Below are 22,761 nucleotides of genomic sequence, written 5' to 3'. Positions count from 1 at the left end.
CGCGTTTAAAAATCGGAGCGTTCGAACCGCTCGTCTGTTGTTGTTTAATGTGCATGAACCACACCTATGTCGCCGCTCCTATGGGGCACACACCCTTACCCTCGGCCGTTCACCCCGTCCAGGAATTTATTAACTGGGCATAAATCACTTCAATACACTTCCAGGAGTAAAAACGTTACGTCACGCGATCGGTGATTCTACCCTCTTTTTTGTTTTAGAGGGCACGTTATCGGTAAGGATGCCCATGTCTGTGTTTTTTGGGCAAAACCAATTTTCGTAATGGATAGATTCATTTGTGGTTATTTAAGGATCTATCTTCGGTAATAGATTTTGAAAAAGTTTGATAATGGATAATGGAAAGTTTTTAATAACATTTCAGCGTAGTCTTTAGATTGCTGTTCTATAGTAGCATTAGAGTAGTTAGATACCAAGCAACAGATTTCGCTATTTCACTCCTTGAGTACACACTTATCATAAAATGTGAAGTGATCATACATTATATTATGTTATCGTATCTCTTGCTTCATATCAAAGTAAATTAAGTTATATGCACTAATCAATAAAAATCCGTTTACAAAAACTTAAAAATACTTTATTAATATGACCTAAAAAAGCAAAGCAGCTTTCTCCCTACTTCGATGAAGCAAACTCATTAATTTTACAAGTGGTCGTTAGAATACGTCGCGGTCTTCACTGAATAATTAGGAAATCCTTAATGGAGAGCGAGCAAACGAAAAAATGGAGAAAAATTTAAGACTTAAACTACCAATCTTAAGATAGTATAATGCAAACAGAAGTTCCTTTTCGTGGCTGTCTGTAAACTAAAAAAAAAAATACGCGATAAACTTGAAAACTACTAGACAAAATTTAATACAATGTTCACCATTAGATGAGGCAGACAAATTAGTGTGATTCCTGGGAGAGATCAAGGTGTATAATCACATTATCACACTAATATTATAAATGTGAAAGATTTTTTTTATGTTTGTCCGTCGATGACGTTAACCCTACAAAACGGAGGATTTTGATAATATTTGACATTCGTACAGAATGGTATACACACAATATGAGGTGACTTGGGTAATAGGATACTTTTTATCCGTCGTAAACGCGAGCGAAGCCACTGGCAAAGCTAGTTAATTATAGTTTGACTATGCGAGCTAAGCTGCGAAAAGCTAGTACTTAGTATGAAATAGATAGTCCGCCATGTTTTAACTAAAGTGTCGCCTTATTACGACCAACTGTAAGGAATACAGAACGGGTAGGGAATTTATATTATGAACAATTGAAAGTCTTAGGAGTGCATTTATTGCATTTCCAGTCACGTAAATAAACGTTCGTTGGTATTTAAAGGACTCTGCATTTATTGAAGCGATCGCTTTCAATTGACCAGTAAAGGGGACTCTGATAGTATTGTGAGAGGTTAGGTAGTTGTAGAACAGTTTGAAATGGACGAATCATCATGGCCGTTTGTTTCAAATTTATGACCGTCGAAGTTTAGCTTCTATCTTCTATCTGCATTTAATGGTTACTTAAACTTTGCCTTAGTAATGATTTTGTTCTAAAAACAATTGCTAAGGATGGGATTAAGTAACCATTAAATTATTCTGAGTACGGAGAATTTAACATGATTATATTGTTAGGAATAAATGTGTCTACAAACTTAATTATTATGTTATCGGCTTACTCATGTAACTGCTTGACGAAGAACTCGACTAGTTTCAAGCCATGCTAAAAGCTAATATTCATGAGTAGCATTCCACGATACACGACGCGGTGCTACTGAGTAAGCTGATAATATATATATATATATATATATTTCTTTTTTAAAACGTTGCTCCACACCAGAATTTTCTCCTGTGTCGTGGGTGCGTTTATAAATATACAAGTTAACATACACATGGCACCTACACCCGAAACAACAATTTGTGGATCACAAAAGAGTTGTTCCGTGCGGGAATCGGACCCGCTACACGTTGAGCGGCAGCCGGTTACCCAGCCACCGCGCCAACTAACTAACAAAGAATTAATTTAATATGTCTCACGAAAGTTTTAATAAAAATATATCCACTCCAATACTAAATTTAGATGAAAAATTAGCGTAGTATAATTTATTATTAATCTATTTGTATCCATTGTGTTTTATTGCTATTTTAAATACTATGACCTGCCCTACCTAACTATCTTCCTAGAAAGTTATGGATACTCACGTGATGAGAACTTTCAACTCTTGAAGTTTGGAAGTTTGGCTATCATGTTCGCACCTATTCACCTGATAGTTGCCGACATGAAGTAGCTGCTTTGTACTTAAACAATAATATAACAAGGAAATTGGTTGAAGTTCACATGCAATGTACTTTAGAGTGTGTTGTGAAGTATGTATTATTACTTTTGGTAACCAAGTAACTTTGTGGGTTACTGATTTCACATCTAATCATCACATCAACAGCCTATAAGCTGCCGCTGCTGATGAAAGACATTTTGACATTTTACTCAATTTGTAAATTGAATTCAAGATTTTATAGAAGGACATGTCTGTGCCTTAGTCCGTGAGATATGCCTTAAATACTCCATAAAAACCTTGAAACAAACTAACAAATGTTCTTAAAAAAATCTATAGACTGAATAATTTAATCATTTATGACTAGTTTATTAATAGATAGTACCTACGTTTTGTTCATTCTTCTTTTACTAACTAACCAACTAAAGTGTTAATTTCCCTTTCAACTATTACAAAATGATTAGTAGCGTTGTTCCAAGCTAAAACTTTAATTCATTAAGCTATTACCGACCTCACGAACACAGTTAATAATTTCAAAACTTGCTGAATTCAGTTTTCTACGAGCGCAAATTTTATGCAGCAAAATAATCGAGTCGTAAAAGTAATAGTGGGAGCGTTATGAGGGTATTACACAGCACTTTGTAAGAAGTAGTGTTAATGGCCCTAAATCATATAACTAAATCGAGGAATCAGTTAAATATGTACAGGGTATGGAGGGTGTCACTTTTTTAGGCGGGATAATCGTCCAGTGACTTTACTCTCGCCTTGGGCGAGCCGAGGAGTGTCAGACTCTTACTGACTAAAAACAACCAAGTTCCTACTCTGCTTTTTAAACCTGACAATCCCTCTTGCCTCGCCTAAGGCGTGAGAATTCACTGGACGATTCTCCCCCCTTAAAAAAAGTGTAGGTATATTTGTAATTTTAACAATAACCTAGTAGTCATTTAAACTTGAGTATGTAAATGTAGGAAAGTAGAAACAAGCTTGTTATTCTTAAATATAATTAAAACACTGCACTACGCCTTAGTTTCCTTGAAACGAAACCTTTAGAAACATTACATACTAATTAAAATACATAATATCCAAGAAATATGAGATTTTACTTAATTTGAAAAAGGAAAAATTGCATTTCGAACGAAGAGGGTAAACTGGCAACCGTAAAACTAGTGCTAACACAAAATGGGGTAAAAATGTTTGAAGAAAGAGAAAAAACTAACTTAAAGTTAATAATGGTACCTATGTAGAAGCAAATACCGAGATTTCAGGATTCACACACACACACATCAATAGTGTATAAGTGTTCACTGCTGACCAAAGGCCTCTTCTCACGTGGAGAAGGTTTGAGCATTAATCACCACGCTTGCTCAATGCGGGTTGGCGATTTCAAACTTATAATCAGAAATTGTAAGCGCATATTTTCATTCACCGTTTGCCTTGCTTCCCGGTCTCAATCGACTCTTACGATGCCCACGAAAAGAGTGAAACAATTTACACTACGCTGACGTCATCGCACCCCACATATTATTTACATAATGTTATAGTAAAATGTGTGTAAGAATCGTAGCAATTCCATTGTCTCTGCCTACCCTCATGGGAGACAGGCGTGAGGTTATGTATGTATGTTATAGTAAACTTAGTACAAATTCCAATACTCACATGGACGGCACTTGTACGCGACCTCAACGTACTTGCTCTGCGTAGGACAGGGGTCCACCAGGCCGGCCATCGGTAGCGTACTGAACTTGCATTGCGGTTTCTTCTGGCAAGCTTCCACCACCGTCTGCAGTAATGAGTACTAGAAGAGAAGGGACTGTTGTTAGTGGTTGCTTTGGTTATATAACGGGTGATTTATTAAGTGGTTAGGATTTGATTTTCAAAAAAAAAAAACACAAAAATAATAAAAAGTGGTTAGCACTTAAAAAATTACCCGTTAGTTTGAACATAGGAATGATTGGTCTTAAAATTGTTTTGGGTTATCTTCTGTTATATAAAAATAAGCTGGGTTTTCCTTCCTGACGCTATAACTCCAGAACGCACGAACCGATTTCCACGGTTATGCATTCGTTGGAAAGGTCTCGGGGTCCGTAAGGTTTATAGCTAAATTCAGGAAAAAATCATGAGAAAAACAGGAAACCAGGGTAAATCATTGGTGGCGAAACGGAGTTTGTCGGGTTTTGCTAGTGTTATATAAAGAAAAATGCTATGGGAATAGCACATGAATGATAGATCTTTGTGTAAAAATAATATTCAGTTAATGTTAAACTATGAAATACCAATGAAGTTCTAGAATTAAAAACTTTTTCGTACAGAGACGTGATATTACAAATATAAGTAGTAGAGCACTGATAATTTAATTTCGTTACCATTCGATTCCTATACATTTTATTACCTTATCAAAGATCTACTATATTATCCTATGTAAATGTATGTTATTTACAAATTCTATGTCATCTATAATAAAATAGAGTAGGTACCTATAATCTATTCAAAAGAAATAAATTATATCTTTACCCTAAAAGATCGACATACATCATCAAATTTGAAAGTGCTTCAATGAAAAAATATCGCTTTAAGTGCAAAAAGACGATCTAATGTTTCCTATTAAAGTCATCTTTCTTTTTTTATGTCAAAAAATGACAAACGGCCCATTGGAGCACCTGATGTTAAGTGCTTGTTATAGCCCGTAGACATCCGCTGTTTCGCCACCTTTGCAAAATAATGTTTTATGAATAGACCTCTCACGTTTTTTGAGGAGATTGTAATGATTTATTCGTATAAAACTGTTGAAAGTACTAAGATAGGACATTGAGTGATTTTAAACAACTTAAAACTTTTTTTAGTTGGACAATTTAATGACAATAACTGAACGTTTGGCGCGGTGGCTGGGCAACTGGCTGCCGTGCAACTGCAACTCGGGTTGCTCTCTCTCTTCTCTCACGGTGCAATTATTTGTGTGATTTACAAATTGATGTTTTAAGTCTGCGTGTCATGTGCGTGTGAAATTGTATGTTTATAAACGCACCCATGACACAAGAGAAAATTCGAATTCGAAAAAAAAACTATTTTCTGAATAGGGTTAAAAAAATCTAAGAAGCAGTCGCGATTGCGGTCTTATAAATAATGAAGCATGTACCCATTAAATAAAAAAAAATACTGGCACAAAATAAATGCACCTATATTATATTAGAATAAAAAAAAGTACAACAATGATTACAAAAACTGTTCTCTTCCAAATTCAAATATATTCAAAATAATATGTATAAAGGGGACATTACATTTGTCCGCGGTCCGCATACAAGCTCATTTCATTACCTAATTAGGATTCACACTGCGCCAGCCAATCAGAATGCGTTATATGACCGAGCCAGTGAATCGTGGGCTACAACAATCCGTACGGCGAGTGTAATCGCATCCTAATGTTTCAATAAGTGGTTTATACTGGTTTATTGAATCGAATAGTTATTGAATAGTTTTAGCAAATGTTTGGATTAAAATAATTTTCGATTGTGTTATAATTTAAATGGTATTGGTCTAATAGAAGTTAGTCGGTTGATGACCTCCCTTTTAAAAAATAAAAACGTTGCCCCATTTGGTGGATGTACATTGTACAATGGCATTATGTGCCGTAATGTGCACCTCTGCCTACCCCTTCGGGAATAAAAAGGCGTGACGTTGCTACGTAAGAAAAAGTAAGTTTTAATTAACGAAACTACGCAGACATGATTAATATCGGCATCGAATAAACTGATACAAAAATAATAAATAACCATTTGTACCTATATTTTCTTATTTACCACGTAATAGAGTAATTGACATAGAATATAATATTATTATATTATGTAATAGTCTTATTCATATAGAATTGAGAACACAAACCAATAAGAAAATTATATGATTTCAGCTGCCTTCCCATGTTTTTGGTTAAGATTTGATAGCGATATTCCTTTCAAATCTATGGAGAAATTTGCCTATTGCTAAAATTTTTGGACTTTTAATAACAAGGAATGAACCATTATTTATTTAAAATATAACCAGAGTTGATAAAGTAACGTACTGTATGCACTACTGAGAAATTTTTGAAAATCCGAAAAACGCTCATTAGTTCTTTGCCCGATCCTGGTATTAAACCCGAGACCCTTTGTCCGGCAGTTGCACTTGCGACCACTCGACCAACGAGGTAGAATAAATCATAAAATAAATATAGGTATGTTTTAAAACAAACCAACCTGCATGGCATTTGGCCTCTTACAATTTTTGTTCTCTTCAGCCAAATCAGTGCTCAAAGCTGGACATCCTCGTTCCTCTCCAGCCTTTCCATACTGAGCTACTTGTATGCTGATGGTGGTACCCCTGGGACAAGCTAGGGCTACCGTCTCGTCGTTGCAAACCGCCCGCTGTATTATCTTGAGAGTGTCCAATAGAAGTGCTGTAACAAAAGGTAAAAGAGATATTTGATACATTTTACTTAGTACAAACTTACGTTGTTGGTATACAGGCAATGTACCTACTACTTTTTTATGGAATAGGGAGCAAACGAGCATACGAATCAGCTAAAAGTAGACAATCAGCGCCGACTTGGGATATACGAGTACAACACCAGAGAAGTCACAAGTTTGTTATTTCACTACATAGTATAAAACAAAGTCGTTTTCTCTGCGCCTATGTCCCTTTCTATGCTTAAATCTTTATTTAAAACTACGCAACGGATTTTGATGCGGTTTTCTTAATAGATAGAGTGACGTAATATATCACCATTAAACCCATGTGAAGCTGGGGCGGATCGCTAGTATAGAATAAATGTGATACCATTTGAAATAATAATCTAATTTTCAGAATTATTTACAGGCTTCTTGCGTAACCATTTTTATTTCTGTATCATGTATTATCTCTAAGATCAAACAAAGGTCCACAAATATATCCACTGTGTACACTCTGTGGCTTCACAAAACAAACCTTTAGCCGTTTTTCCTGGTAACCAAAAAAGGAGCCAATTTATTTACCAGAAATCACGCAAATGCGACGTGATACACCCAAAATGGCTCATTCATAAGTTAACATATTACATGACGGTGTACGGGTGAATAATAATCTTTTATACCATCACAGATACGAAAACGAAAATATATTTTCCTGGGAAATGTAAGAAGTTGTCCCTGAACGTCACACACTCAAATTACCTGTAAACAGCCAACAAAGTTGGGTAGAGGCGACAGCATTTTGCTCAGTTAGTCCTGACGAAACAAACGAATCTCAATATAGTTCAGGTGTTCACTTCATAAACGAAACAAATACAGAGAAACGTTGCGTATTATCCGTGTAGCCCGGCCGTATTCAGGACTGTTCCTCTAATATATTGCGACAGCAATAAGGACAGTAAAACATAACCTTGGGGAGCCGACGCACACGTGGAAAAACAGACACGTGATCTAGTAATAATAATAATCAAAGCTTTCGTAAACAAAGGGCAACAAAATAAGAAGTTTCGAGAAAGTGATTGCGTCACAGTTGGGAGGACGTTGATACTCTAATGACATATGTTTTGTTCAGATTAGCTTGGAAACTTTCCTAAACTACAATGTTCAAGTTTGATGCTTATAAGTTGTTTGGGCTATTGCCACACTCGTTTTGTCATTCGAAAAAGCAATTTCGGGATTAATAACAGCATTGTTTTGTTTCTTCTTTTTATTCTATGCGTGATACGAATGCTTGAGTATAATAGAGATTGTATTGTGTGCAATATTGTCTTCAAATAACAACTAACAATTGGATAATAGACGATGACTAGTGAAATAGATACACGAACACAGATTTTTGGGAATGAGTTTCGTTTTCTCAATGTATTAGTGAGAGTTCAAAATCATAGTCTTACATAAGCTCATGATATTACGTAACCACCTAATATTTTCCAAAAAAAACCTGATTTTCCTTTAATTTTAGTTACTATAACAAAAATTTATAAGGTCATTTTTTAAGCCTAGTTTTAATCAAGAGTTTAACTGGACTTATAATTAAAACACAAGCTTAATACCGAGCCTAAATTTCTAGCATAACCACCATTTTTACTTTACAAATAGCTACATAAATATTCAAATTAGCAAACTAATTAGGTCAACATTTAATTAGGTTGCTAAAGGACCACGTTGACATTTTTGATATGAAAAGGTTGCGTGTTTCGTGAAGGCATTAGACACACATATATACGGACACATATACATATATAAAGTACATATAATAATAGTAAAAGTTACAGAGAACACACCTTTTATTATTTATGTTTACATACATGACATGATGGTACGAAAATATTGCTACATATGTCCGGTTCGTGTGATCTATGAGCCTATGTACGCACTTTATTGAATAATTCGTTCTATTTTTATGTTAAAGAAAACCTTCTATTTTGGTGACTTTTCTTGGTTACTTTTCAAGCTCACTTTGGGATCTTAAATTGAATTCTAAGATTGAATCGAAAATACTTATAAAATGGGATAGAATCGAAAACGTGGACATTCTAGATTTTAAGTTTTATTTTCGGATGAAATTGGTCACTGGAAATAGAGCATACTCCTAAAAACACAGACTTAAAAATAAAAACGATTTATCAAATCAATTTAACATATTATGTTGGTAGACATGGAACCCAATAGACATTTATCAGACAAGTATCTACTAAATAGTCAAAATATTGTTACAAACTAAAATAGTATCTATTTAACACTACACAAGGTAAATAATAAAGTAACAAAGGCCTAGACGTTTAGCCATACATATTTAACGTATTGGTAACATTAACTCACATAATATACTGTAGGCCCTGTAAATTTCTTAGGTGTGAATGTAATACTTTATTTAGAAACAATTTATTGACTGCTAAAAGGTATATTTGTTTTAGTTCCCTTAAAGAAAAGGTTTCTTTTTTGTTAGTTTTCCGTTTACCTGTTGTAATTTAATAAACCTTGTGTAGTTTGTCGAAATGCTGTAGGTACGTAACTGAGTTTCTCAAGTCCATTTTGTATCTTGGATAGATCTGAATGTGCTTTGGGAATTTGGCATTTATGCCCTTGTCTTATGGGCGATTGTATTATAATCCAGGTATTTATAATTAGCATTTAGTATACTATTAAAACCGTCCTTTAAAAAAGACCAAGACTGACACCTCAGTTTTTCTACCGTTAAAAGCTGTGGGATCTATGTACCTAATACAAAGTCGGTTATTTTATTTAGTCCCTACGGACCTTCTATCTTAAGTTATAATGTAAATGGTTATCATATCATTAATGTATTTTACGTTTTAAATAAAATATGTAGTAGACATGTATTAACTTGCCAAGTAGCAAAACATACTAATACTATCTACATACTAAATGACTCAATTGGCTGAACCTGACGCACTCTCTTTTATATAAATCTCATAAAACAACCAGCCAAAAGTAAAAAAACTCTATTTTCCCATCTTCAACCAAAATGCGTGATATTACCAAAATCGTAATCCAAATAATGTCTATTTGGTTCTACAATGTATTATGACATTAATGGCACGTTGTCAGCTTAAGCCCGGGAGGGACGGTCTAGTTGCCGAAGGCATTATCAGCTTACAAGTCAAACCGCATTAGTACCGATATCGCAATACGTAATGCTATAACTAATAATCATGCCATTACTAGTGTCAACTGTTTATCGACCTGTCAATTGAACAGAATCTATTTTAATTTTATTATTACTTTCGTGAGACATACTAAATTAATTATTATGTTATCGGCTTACTCACGTAACTGTTTGATGAGGAACTCGACTAGTTTCAAGCCATACTGGAGGTTCATATTCATCAGGAGCGGCGTGGCAATCGCCGCGTCGTGTATCGCGGAATGCACCATGGCTTGAAACTAGTCGGTAATTAGGTACGTTTAGTTTGCATGACCGTAAATTTTTCAAGTCAATTGATGAAAAATGTCGTAAGATTAGATATAGACACTGAAGTATTTCGCATTTATGATTTTTTCCTTGTGTTGATAAAAATACATTTTAAAAGAGTAAAAATAGTTTTGTTGGTTAAAACGGGAATGTTTTATCTTCCTACATAGGTTGTTTTGAATAGAATGTTTGGTAACTTTCTATAAATAGGTATCAGATTGTGTTCAGTTATTTATAAGTACAATGTTTCTATGTTTAAAGTGCTTTGAAATATTTTTGGACAATGATATTTTTACCCTTTTTGCTTGTGTAGTTGGCTCATTTTATCAAAAAGGATTATAAACATAAGTAACAAAATAGTCGGATAAAGCCTCGTCTCCACACGACGGACGAGGCTTAAAGGTACGCGTCCACAGACCCGCATCGTACGTATCGCACGCAACTGATTTTGATTTGTCTTGTATAGAAACTCACGCTTCCACTGATCCGCATCGTACGCACCACATCATCAGCAGTGCCTACATGCGATGCGTACTGATGACGTCATACGGAATGCGTGCGATGCGTACGATGCGGGCTTGTGGACGCTTACCTTAAACATGTGTTGCTTTTTCTCTGCTTAACTTCTCAGAAAAATATCACAAAGTCAAAGTCAAAGTCAAAGCATTTATTTCAATTAATCCTAAATAAGGCACTTTTGAAACGTCAAATTGAATTGTCCGTCAGTCTGTCTGTCAGTGAAGCTAGGCGCTCGTTCCAAAGTGTAGCTTCGAATGGAGAAGAACGAGCAAGAAACTCCATCGTTACTCTTTTAAAAAAGAAGTTTTTTACAATTTCTCTGATACACTATTTATCTATTGTATATATATGTAGGAACAATGTAACTACAATACGTCAAAACTAACGGGACAATAAAACCAATTTGTAAAGAAAATAAAATAGCGGGTTATTTCAAACATAGTGCCCACATATGTACACTTACAATTTTGAAATAATGCTTCTATACAAATAATAATAATATATAATTTAATCTTTCACATAAAAAAAATATCTGCTTGATGCCACAGGATCCCTAGACTGCATTGGAATAAATTAATACTTTAAGTTAACGTGTAACTAGTGATCGTATTTGAGCATTGTCTAGTGTGAGCGAGTGTCCAGTGGAGCCGGACCAACATGCTGCCACGCATTTTTATCCTCAATATAATCTGACAGTTTATAATATGCCTGTTTACACAGTTCACGCTTTATACAAGATTTAAATTTTTTCTCGTTCAGATTCAGTATGGTAGTTGGTAGTTTATTATAACATTTAACACAAAAACCCATGAAGGATTTCTGCACTTTGGACAATCGGAATTGCGGTATAGCCAACTTATTTTTACCTCTCGTATTAAAATTGTGTCTGTCGCTTCTTTTTTCAAACAATTGTTGATTTTTTCTTACGTACATAATATTTTCGTAAATGAATTGAGAAGGCACTGTAAGAATATTTATAGTTTTAAAAAGTTCTCTCAAAGATTCACGACGGGGCAAGTTATATATTGCTCGAATAGCTCGCTTTTGCAAAATAAAAATTGATTCTACATCCGCGGCCCGACCCCACAGCAGAATGCCGTAAGACATTATGCTGTGGAAATAGCTAAAATAAACAAGCCTTGCTGTATTTACATCCGTTAGCTGCCTAATTTGTCTGACTGCATAAGCAGCGGAGCTTAGTCTCCCCGAAAGTGCTTTTATGTGGGGCCCCCATTGTAATCTGTCATCTAGTGTGATCCCCAAAAATATAGTCTCCTTAACAAATTCCAACTTTTGTCCGTTCAAAGCAACATAACATTCGTTATTTTGTACGTTTGGCAAGCAAAATTTAATACATTTGGTTTTTTTCTCATTAAGCGCCAAGTTATTAATAGTAAACCAATTATAGACTTGAAGAATGGAGCTGTTTACGTCGTCAAAATTATTCATACGTCGACCTATCTTAAAAATCAATGATGTATCATCTGCAAACAGCACCATTTTTGGTTCATTTTCGAATATGAGTGGCAAATCGTTAATGTAGACTAAAAAAGAAAAGGACCCAATATTGAACCCTGAGGAACGCCCATTTTTATCTCAGACCCTTGTGAATTAACCCCGTTTATATGAACTTTCAGCTGCCTATCCTCTAAATATGATTTTAATAAACGGAGCGCAGTGTTTCTAATCCCGTAATGATTTAATTTCAGCAAAAGTGTCTCATGATCAACGCAATCAAATGCTTTTGAGAGGTCGCAAAAAACACCTATGGCATCTTGTGCTTCCTCCCAGGCACCAAATATTTCTTTCATTAAAGTAACACCGGCGTCAGTTGTACAACGACCTTTAGTGAAACCATATTGCTGATGGTGGAAGATAGAGTTTTTATTAAAATGATGAAGCATCTGAGACAATATCAACTTTTCAAACACCTTGCTGAGGACTGGCAGAATAGATACAGGCCTATAATTATTAGGTTCTGTGGTTTCACCGCTTTTAAATAGTGGGATAACTTTGCTATATTTCATAAGGTCAGGGAAAACCCCGTCATCTATACTTTTATTAAAAATCATAGCCAGATAGGGCGCTATAGTATGAATAATTGTTTTACAGACTTTCACCGATAGTCCCCAAAGATCCTCAGTTGATTTTATCTTAATTTCTTTAAAAACTTTAACGATCTCTAGAGGATTCGTATATTGAAAACTGAAATCATCTTGACATGTTTTTACATTTTTTTTAAGCAAACTAGTTGAGAGTGCGGCTGAAGAATTTAAATCTCTAGTTATTTTAATAGGAATATTAGTAAAAAAATTTTCAAATTCCTGTGCTACATCATAATTTGAGGAAATTTGTCCATTTTCAGACATTAACTTAATTTCCGAATTATGTATTTTTTTCCTACCAGTTTCATTTTGTATTATTTTCCAAGTTGTCTTTATTTTGTCATCAGCTGATTTTATTTTATTGCTGATATAAAGACGTTTTGCGGCTTTGCACACTAATCTAAAAGTCTTTGAGTACGATGTTACATATTGTTGAAAAAGGGGGTCGTTATTATATGGTTTCATGCCATAAAGGTCAAAAAGTTTATCTCTACTCTTCCTAATACCTACAGTAGCCCAATCGCTAAATACAAATTTGGTATGAATATCTTTATTTTTGATTGGCAAAATATTGTTAAATTCCTTGTTTAATAATTCAAAGAAATCATTGTACAACTTATTCACATTACTAATATCAAATGTTTTTATACTTAATTTAGTAGCTAAAGAATTATTTAATTTCTCCAAATTTTTAAATGTAGTTTGTCTAAATCTTATTTGAGTTTTTAGCAAAGGTAAATAAGAGCTATACGCAACCATTAGTCCACAGTGGTCAGATGGCAAGCTATTTATAATATGTTTTTCTTTGTAATCACAATTACAGAAAACATTATCAATGCACAATGATACATCTTTTATTTTCAATCCTTATAAATGCTGTAACGACCAAAGTTTTAAGTCTCAAAACTAATGTATATTGATATTAACATAAACATAGCATCAGCCTTTTATATAAGCGTGCACAAAGCTGTTTAATGGAGTGTCGAGCGCCGATATATCGATGTTGTCGGTAGTTTATGCTCCTAGTGACAGCAGCGCCCCTATCGCTGATCTTGGGAACTTACAAGCGCTTAAAAGCATTATTATCACATGGGTTTTGATAAAATGTGCTTGTTTGATGGTTAAACCCTTACCAGACGTTATTTTGTTTTGAATGCAACTAAGATTTTTGGTGTAGGTATTTTTAAATTTTTCTGAAAATATGAACGAAAAGTTAAAATTTTCCGTCTATATACAGGCTGTCAATGGAACGCCGCAAACAGATAATGGTTAAAAACGAGATTTACTTTCAAAAAAATAAGAAATTCAATATTTATTTTATGTAATAATAGTTGCATAAAAACAGAAAAAAAATTTAGCGTTTTTCAGGAGCCTCCTGTTTACACCCTGTATACCTAATTATTTTAAAACTTCGTATGTTGTATACACAAGTACCCAAATTACGACAACCAACCGCTTACAACATCATAACCTTAATATTCTTTAAATACAACAACAAAAGGCAAACATTGTATACGTAGTACAATAGCGTTATAAATAGCAAAAAATAAAACCTAAAAGACCGCTAGAATCCAGGGTCGAGGCTCAAGTGTTGAAAATTCCAGAAAGTTCCAGTAACAACTTTAAAGTTTAAACCTAACTGAAGTTTCGGAACCCACTCAAAAGTTTAACACTCACTGAATCATAATTAACAAGAAAGATGATCCTTTACGTGTGAACTTATTTTTTTTACTTTTCTTTCTATAAAACTCTTGTTTAAGTTACTTTTTTAAACTTAAAACTTTGATAACGATGTTGTTGGTCGATTGGTTAGAAATAAATATAAGTAGTTGATGAGTATATTAAAAAAAACATTGGTACTATAAAGTCAGTTTGTCTGTTTCAAAATTCAGACGCCTATGTCTACACCTGGTGGCTGATAATAACACGGTGGCTGAGCAACTGGTTGCCGTGCAACGGGTAGCGGGTTCGATTCCCGCAAGGAGCAACTCTTTTTTGGTCCACAAATTATTGCTTCGGGTCTGGGTGCCAGCAATACTTTGCCCGACGCAGGAATAGAACCTTGCGACCCTTTGCCCGGTCAATGAAGCAGCCCGTCTATCTCTCAGTAACAGCGTTGTGCCTGATAAGTAACAAAAACGTTACATGAGATTCACAGCATATTATCCATACCTAATGTGTAACAAAACATAATACTATTTTAATGTGCAACCTGCATCTACTACATGTTGTAGGAGCCCGTCAGAACACAATTTACTCCGTCGTTTATTCCACGTGCGACACGACTTCAAAACTTAAGAACATGTGGATGGGCGCCTTGACTGAGTCTCAAGCTCTGAAGATGCATGTTAATGTCACTAAACCAACTATAACCTGAAATTCAGTCTAGCTACGGTAAATACTAATGTGGATTAGATTTTATGTAGGTATTAGACATTGGATTATTTATGTTCTTTTTTTTTAAGGGGGAAAATTATCTATTGACTACGCCGGCCTTGGGCGAGGCAAGAGAGAGTGTCAAACTCTTACTGACTAAAAACCACCCCGTTCCTACTTCTGCTTTTCGAGCCGGAGTCCCGGTAAACCCGCTAGGTAGTCCGCAGCAGGATTATGGAGTCGCGATATATCGTCCTACATATATCGTCACGTGACGTCACTAAGGTGAAAGGAAAAATCACAATGTCCTATATTCTGACGTACATTCTTTCGCTTCGTCTACATCCATTAATCTCACCAACTGACTTGGGACCTTTATAATACATTTTAATATTAAACTTTTTCTTACAAACGAGCAGACGAATCACCAAGCAAGCAATCGCCACCGCCCATGGACAATTGGACACCCGAAAAACCAGCGGCGCTACAAGTGCGTTGCCGGCCTTTTGGGGTTAGGAATTTAAGTGTTGTTGGGGAATCGGGGATTGGGAAGATTGGGAAGGGGATAATTGGGCCTCCGGTAATCTCACTCACACAACGAAACAACGCAAGCGTTGTTGCATGTTGATATTCTGTGAGGCCGTTGTATCAATCCGTGGTATTAAACTATCTCACACTATTTATGAGTAAACGTTTACAAACAATATGTAATCGCACGCAGTTTATTTCTATTTTTCTTACAAGATTTAGATATTCTTCCTTCCCTTCTTTAAGACTTTTCCAATGAGATCCTTAAATGTTTTTTTTTCTTGAGCGACCTAAATTAGTAGGTAGTGGGCCGATGTCTGGAAGACATGATTGATCATTGGCATGTCCCAGAGAGTTCATTAATACTTCAGCTACGTGGCTAGTCTAACACCATTTCATATTATTTTCTAGATTTCTAGGATTTTTTTTGAGAATTTTCTACCAAACCTAAGCTATATAAATTTAAGTAGAATTAGTTCTGTAGTAAACTAAATATACAAATTCTGTATCTCAAATTACTAACAAAATTCAAAGTAAAAGATTACCCAAATTCGAGTCAAAAAGAAAAGCTTACATCCAAATCTATTCAAAACTACGTACGCTTGAACGGGCACTCCTTTGGGAAATTAGACCCTATGGCCTTTTGACGATGTCTATCTTAACATACATCTGCTCTTCTATTAAATTCTATCCAATAAGATCGCTATTTGCTAACTCCCAAAAAATCTACATATACAAAAATAGTATTTATACAAACAAAGGAACTTGTAAAATTGTGGTTCAGATCACAGGTTCAGATACACCTTATTATAGGAAGTTCAACTTGATTTAAAATGGTTTAATACATTACTTCTATTGGACCTGCGCAAGAAACAATTTGATTGTATAAAACGTATTTTATGCGACTTTCGTCGTATTACTGTTAAATAGACGATATTAATCAACTACAACGTTGTGTAACCGTTATTCCCACACCGATTCAGTCTACAGTCTACTCGTCTATCATAATGTTTGTATGAAAGATATTTAAAAGAAAATTGATCATTTTGTCCCAAACATCCATGCATTTGTTAGAAAACAATAAAATAATACTTACATTACATTTAAAGTAAACACATTAATCAAAAATATTCCAAACTAAAGCAAGCAAAAAATGTATCACATAACATTCAGATAATAAAATAAACTTTTTCGAATAAGAGCCTCATTATTCATATTTTTATGACACAAATAAACAAAACGTTTATACCCTAAATAAATGAATTAGATGCTTGAACGCATCACTTATAAACTTTATTGTTAAACATTTAATAGAATAAAACTTGTTTAAAAATGAATCAATACCCATGATATCGAAATAAACTTCGTAAATAGACAAAATGGCCACCACGAGACAAAATGGCATTTAAACACTACTCGAGACTAGAAAATACCAGGCATCTCAGAATTGACATAAACTGTCCAATGTCAATGTCAATCCCACACTTTGACTTGACAGTGCATTTACCCCAACTTGTCAAACCTCTTTCTATAAATACATTTTCGTTTGTGTCACAAAATAATAAAATAAAACAGACTAACGTATGCTTGTACTATGTTTGGTACCACTGTGAAATCATACTTAACCAGGGGCGTAGCTAGTGCCGTATCTGCCGTATCAATCATACAGGGCCCCAGGGCTACGGGGGACCCCAACGTACGTAAGCAAAAAATAAAAACTTCCTAATTTTTTTATTCATTCCAGAAATGAAAATACATTTTTACCGGCGTAAAGCATGCGTTCAAAAGTTGGCAACAATTTTAGAAAAAAATACGTCATCATAAAGGTCCCCTAATACGGACTAGCTGCTATAGTACGTACGGCTTGAGAAACAGAGCGATGACATTACCCCATCAAAAAAAAAAAGAAAGAAAAAGCGCAGGCCGCTAAACAAATGTTTATACGGGCCCCGCCAAGTCAAACTATGTCACTGTACTTAATATCTGTACACCTTTTCATAATCATACCTAACTAAATATCATATCCGTATCCTGGTAAAGGGACCTCAAAACTGAGTTTCCCTGTAACCTGTCCTATTTAATAATACCCATGATAAGGGATATCATTGGGGGATATCTTCACTAATAGAAACTAAAATATGGAACCCTTGTTTGTCTTTGATTATGGTTGATAACATAATATGAATTATTTTTGACATCTGGGGTTATTCAATAATTATTATAAATTTTATGGGTTATTCGATAATGATTATGGAGTGTTTCTAATGGCATTGTCTTTGTTATAGTATTATGTAGGCTTAGGATTTTTTAGACAATGACATTAAAGCGTTGGACCATTATCTACTCAACTCTAGCTGTCTTCTAATCTATCAATGACTCAGGTAATATTGTAAATGTTTCACAGTATTAAAAGTGAATCATCACAAAATATTTCATAAAATCAAAATAGATAATTCCAATTTTAAATATCTAGTCGAAAATTAATAATTTAAGAAAATGAATTTAAAGCGATTGGCGTTCCATTGTCTCTGCCTACCCTCATGGGAGACAGGCATGAAGTTATATATGTATGTATGTATGTATGTATGTATGTAGTAATTTCGTCTTGCCCAATATAATCACACATACCACACCTATCTTCTATCAGCCAAGGTTATTGACCCAAATATCTTCATACATATACATATTTGAAGTCCTAATAGGTACCTCTCAATAACAATTGACGGAATGAGTAGGCTGAGGAGTACAAACCGCAAGGTTCTCACCAGTGATGTCATTAGGATGTGTGGCATTGGTCATTAGGCCGTGATAGACGTAACGGTGAACCCTATTAATTGGGCCACGGGACACACTGACATCAATTTGTCTTCATGAGTCCCCTAGTACTGGGTACGGGAGATTTTTATTAAAATCCCGCTCTGACTTTTGTTAATCTTTTGTTGGGAATATTGCATGTTTTAATTGAAAATATTCTCATTATTTTTTTAATTAATGATTAAAGGCGTTTTAATATATTTGTGAGGTGAGAAATCTGAGAAAATTAGAATTTCTAGAGTCACACAATCAATAATACAGACTTCTGAAAGTATCGAAAATCTCACGTACCTTTCGTTAGCAACAGAAACAATCTACTAACTTTCTAAGTACCTTTCGTCTAGGTAACCTATAGGACTTTGACAGCATTAGTTCGACTATTGGAAAAGTATTAACTGTGTCACAATACAACGATGTCTATAATAGGTTTCTCTTATATTTAATGCACACAAACTTACCTAATATTCAATCTTATTCCATTGCAAGAGTTTTCATATTAAGCTAAACATCTTTTTAAACGACATCTTTAATTGATTTTGTCTGGACTTTAAAAGAGACTATGACCTCTGAGTTTGTTTCGGCATTTCTTCTCAGAGTAGTCATCTAGTTATTGAAGAGATTGACGTGTAAAAGAGTTACATTGTAACCTATTTGCAAAATAAATATCATTTATTTATCATTTATCAAACGAATCAATTATTTTATTTTGTTGTGATACGCATCTCGCTACGTCTCCATCCGACTTCATACAATTACGCATTTCTTTAATATGCAACATTAATTCGCGTCAAAGAGTTGTCCAACAAAAATAAAAGCTCGTACGGAAAACACCGAACACGCATTTCCTTTTAAAACTATCAAAGAGGCCATTTTGTGGGAAAGAGATAAAAGATGGGTCGTCACACTCAGGTCTCGTGAAATTGTGGGGCACAATAGTGACAGATATTGCGAAATAAAGGTGTTGGAGGGCCCCCTGAGATGTGAGAATAGGGGACTGTGTGACCGGAGTTTCCCCAATTTTTGTGCCATAACATGACATAAACAATAAGGAATATCTGGAGATAATGTAATGACCGTAAATTCGGTAAGGTAGCTAGAACAAAAGATATTAATTCTTTTGATGCAGAGATGTTTTTCGTTGCGTAGATATTGCAAGAAAGAATCAAATCAGAATAAGGTAGTTTAGTTTACAACTAGTCAGATTCAATGCTTTTATCAAAATGTCTATGAATTTTGTAGACAGCCGCAACTTATGACGAGACCAAATGACAATGCCAGAATATCTATAGAGCTTTGCCCCACCAAAAAATATATTGTACAGGCATGCCAAGTGTAGCATTATATTGCTGCTCTATTAGTGATAACTAAAAACAGGATTAAAAGCCTTTAGACCTTGCGGTTTCTATATAAATCTAGGAACAAAATATTATATTTAGGTTAGGTACCAGTTTAGATTAATTGCAGTTATAATGGTAGATATAATTAAACTAAGTGCTTTATATTATTACAATGCTATCATAGGGTGTTTAGCTATGAAAGGAAGGAATGTCATCACCAATATCACCTTTAGTAATCCTACTTTTCATTCATAGCCATAACGAAACAACAATGTAAACAGAACAGACAGAGCGAATGTCAAATAATGACTTTTTGGACATAACTGACACAAGCACGCCAATGACGTTTCGTTACATCTGATCACTTACGTTCAAATACGAAATAATAATTAGAATAAGCATTCATTATAATATATATTATAAAAATAAATAAATTAACTAACAGTATGTATTTATACCAAATTCATATTAAAATCCGTACACATTACATTAATAAATCTTTTTTTATTGAATGACTCGTTTTGTTCCTTGTGCAAGCGTACTAAGAAACGCAGATAGTCGCGATAAATACAGGAAATGGGCCTTGGATTTTTTAGATTCTTTTTATTTTCCTAATTTTTATCCGCAACCTTATTAGAATAATAATTAAGTAACCAGGGGTCTTATTTTCATTGCATAATATTGATTAATTTACATTTCTTGTACATTGATGAAATTAAGTGGGGCAGGATCTGGCATTGTCATTTTCGCATCATATAACATACTCATTTCTCTAAAATTAGCTAGAAAAATTCAAAAATTAAGTACGTCAATTAAGAGTCCTCATCAATTCTAAACCTCACACAATGAACAGTCATCGTATCCTCACTCTACCACTAAAAACCAGTTTCCACAAACAGCGCTAGTTAGACGAAGATGAATATCGATCACAGCGCGCCCTAGGGCATCACTAGTTCATTAATAATTATCTAACGAGGTCCCAAGTCCAGGCCTCGATTAACGGCGACATCGCCTGGTTAAATGTCCGTAATCGGTGGACGGTCAGCCGATCAACTTCGCACACATTCATGTCATTTATACCCACTAGTGGGCTAGCTTGCATAATTACGTGGCGTTTAAGGCCTTGTGGTTAACATTTGGTGATGTAAGAGATGCGGCTAATGTTCAGCTGATTTGGACGATCTAGAAAGCTTGCTGATGTTCACAGGATAGTGTCAGCTATTTCAATATACTTACATACATAACTGTCACGCCTGTCTCCCATGGTGGTAGGCATAGACTATGGAACGCCAATAGCTACGTATGTTACTATTCAATAATTCAATCTTAATTTTTAATTTCAAATCCTTGCTATATTATGTTCACTTATAGAGATGAACGGAAGATATTGATATAAATGAAGAGTTTTTTAATCAGTTTTTTTTTAAAGACTAACGATAGAAATTCTTTCTCATCCTTCTCCAAAACTTCTTCGAAACTACACTTTGGAACGAGCACCTAGATTCACTGACAGACAGACTGACGGACAATTCAATTTGACGTTTCAAAAGTGTATAATTTAGGATTAATTGAAAAAAATGCTTTGAATTTAATTCAAAACTCCATACTAAAAATATAACTAAAAATGTTGTAAATCAACAAACACTATAAGGATATGCTTGGCGAGAAAAACGCCCTAAAACATCCCTTATTCAGCAGCTGCACTTGTGTACTCAACCATTGACTGCCAACGAGGCAGTAATTTTGTTATTGTACCCAAAATGTTGCTGCCAAACTATCTAATGCGGTTTGATGTGTTTTGGCAATGTTAGCCCGTTGTACATTTACAGATTATAATTTTCATACACGCATTGTTACCTCTAAATTGATCATAAAACAATGTTCACTAAACAAGCCAAATCACACTGACGCCAAAGCAGATAATATTTGAAATAACATTAAATAGTACCAATAGAATGCAAACTATTTGTAACAACAGAAATAAAAGTTTATTGTTTCATCAAATTGGTAATTTTACTGCTGTTTATTATTTAGGTATTTGTAATTTTAGTTGTATAAAAATATTGTTGTTAATTGGAACATTTATATTAAACTAGTGGTCGCCTAGTGGCCGAAATTCGACCATATAATTATGATTTAATTTACAATACCACTTAACGTACGTTGAAGGATAATTTTTATTTAATTCAAACTCTTTTATAAAACTCTTTTCATATGAGACGTGAGAATATCATCGCAATGTCTATCGATTTTGACGTTTTGTTAAATACGATCAGATACTATGCATGTGTGTGTAATGTTTTATTTATTGATTTAATGTACTTTATAAGCATTATTTTTGAAAAATATTAGCGCTATGCACTTCTCCTACACATAAACTATAAGTATACCAAATTTTATGCTCCTACGTCCGCGCAATTTTCGTAAAATGTGGTCCAAAGTTTTTGAATCACGTATTAATATATAGATAATATGCATAAAATGAGTATATTATTACGGAATGTTGTTATTTAACAAAATGACTAAATAACTAGAAACAGTACCTACAATTAATAAAGCGGTAAACTCAACAACATAATTATAAAATGCAATTTGTAACTGATAGAAGATCCCTCTGATTTTTCTATACTACGAGTAAAATAATTAATGCAAACGATTGGATGGATTTTTTTATGTTAATTAAACACATAGGAATGGCTAAAGAAGTCTGATGAAAATTAGCACACAAAGAAAAAAAATGATACGAATAGAAATTATATCTAACTCCATCATAGTCTACCATCTTAGTTGTACCATATTTCGGTGAATAAAGTAAGTAATAAGTAAGAATAATCTTACACACATCACCAACTACATATACCATCAGGTGTGACCACTGTGGTGCCGTCAG

The 22,761-nt window shown here is 34.3% G+C and overlaps 1 protein-coding gene across 3 annotated transcripts in view; it reads right to left on the bottom strand.

Annotated features, from left to right (window-relative positions):
* Positions 1–22,761, bottom strand: part of LOC118264752 (protein eva-1) — a 51,703-nt gene that overhangs the window by 9,850 nt on the left and 19,092 nt on the right. For all 3 annotated transcript variants that reach the window (XM_050704764.1, XM_050704765.1, XM_050704766.1), the window contains exons 2-3: positions 6,508–6,707; positions 3,938–4,076 (exon numbers count right to left, since the gene is read on the bottom strand). In XM_050704764.1, the coding sequence (XP_050560721.1) occupies positions 3,938–4,076; positions 6,508–6,707 (339 nt within the window). The remainder of the gene's footprint in view (positions 1–3,937; positions 4,077–6,507; positions 6,708–22,761) is intronic.

This window comes from Spodoptera frugiperda, chromosome 26 (assembly GCF_023101765.2).
Source record: "Spodoptera frugiperda isolate SF20-4 chromosome 26, AGI-APGP_CSIRO_Sfru_2.0, whole genome shotgun sequence".
Classification (NCBI taxonomy): domain Eukaryota; kingdom Metazoa; phylum Arthropoda; class Insecta; order Lepidoptera; family Noctuidae; genus Spodoptera; species Spodoptera frugiperda.
Note: the sequence above shows the minus strand (reverse complement) of the source record. Positions and strands in the feature narration are given on the sequence as shown.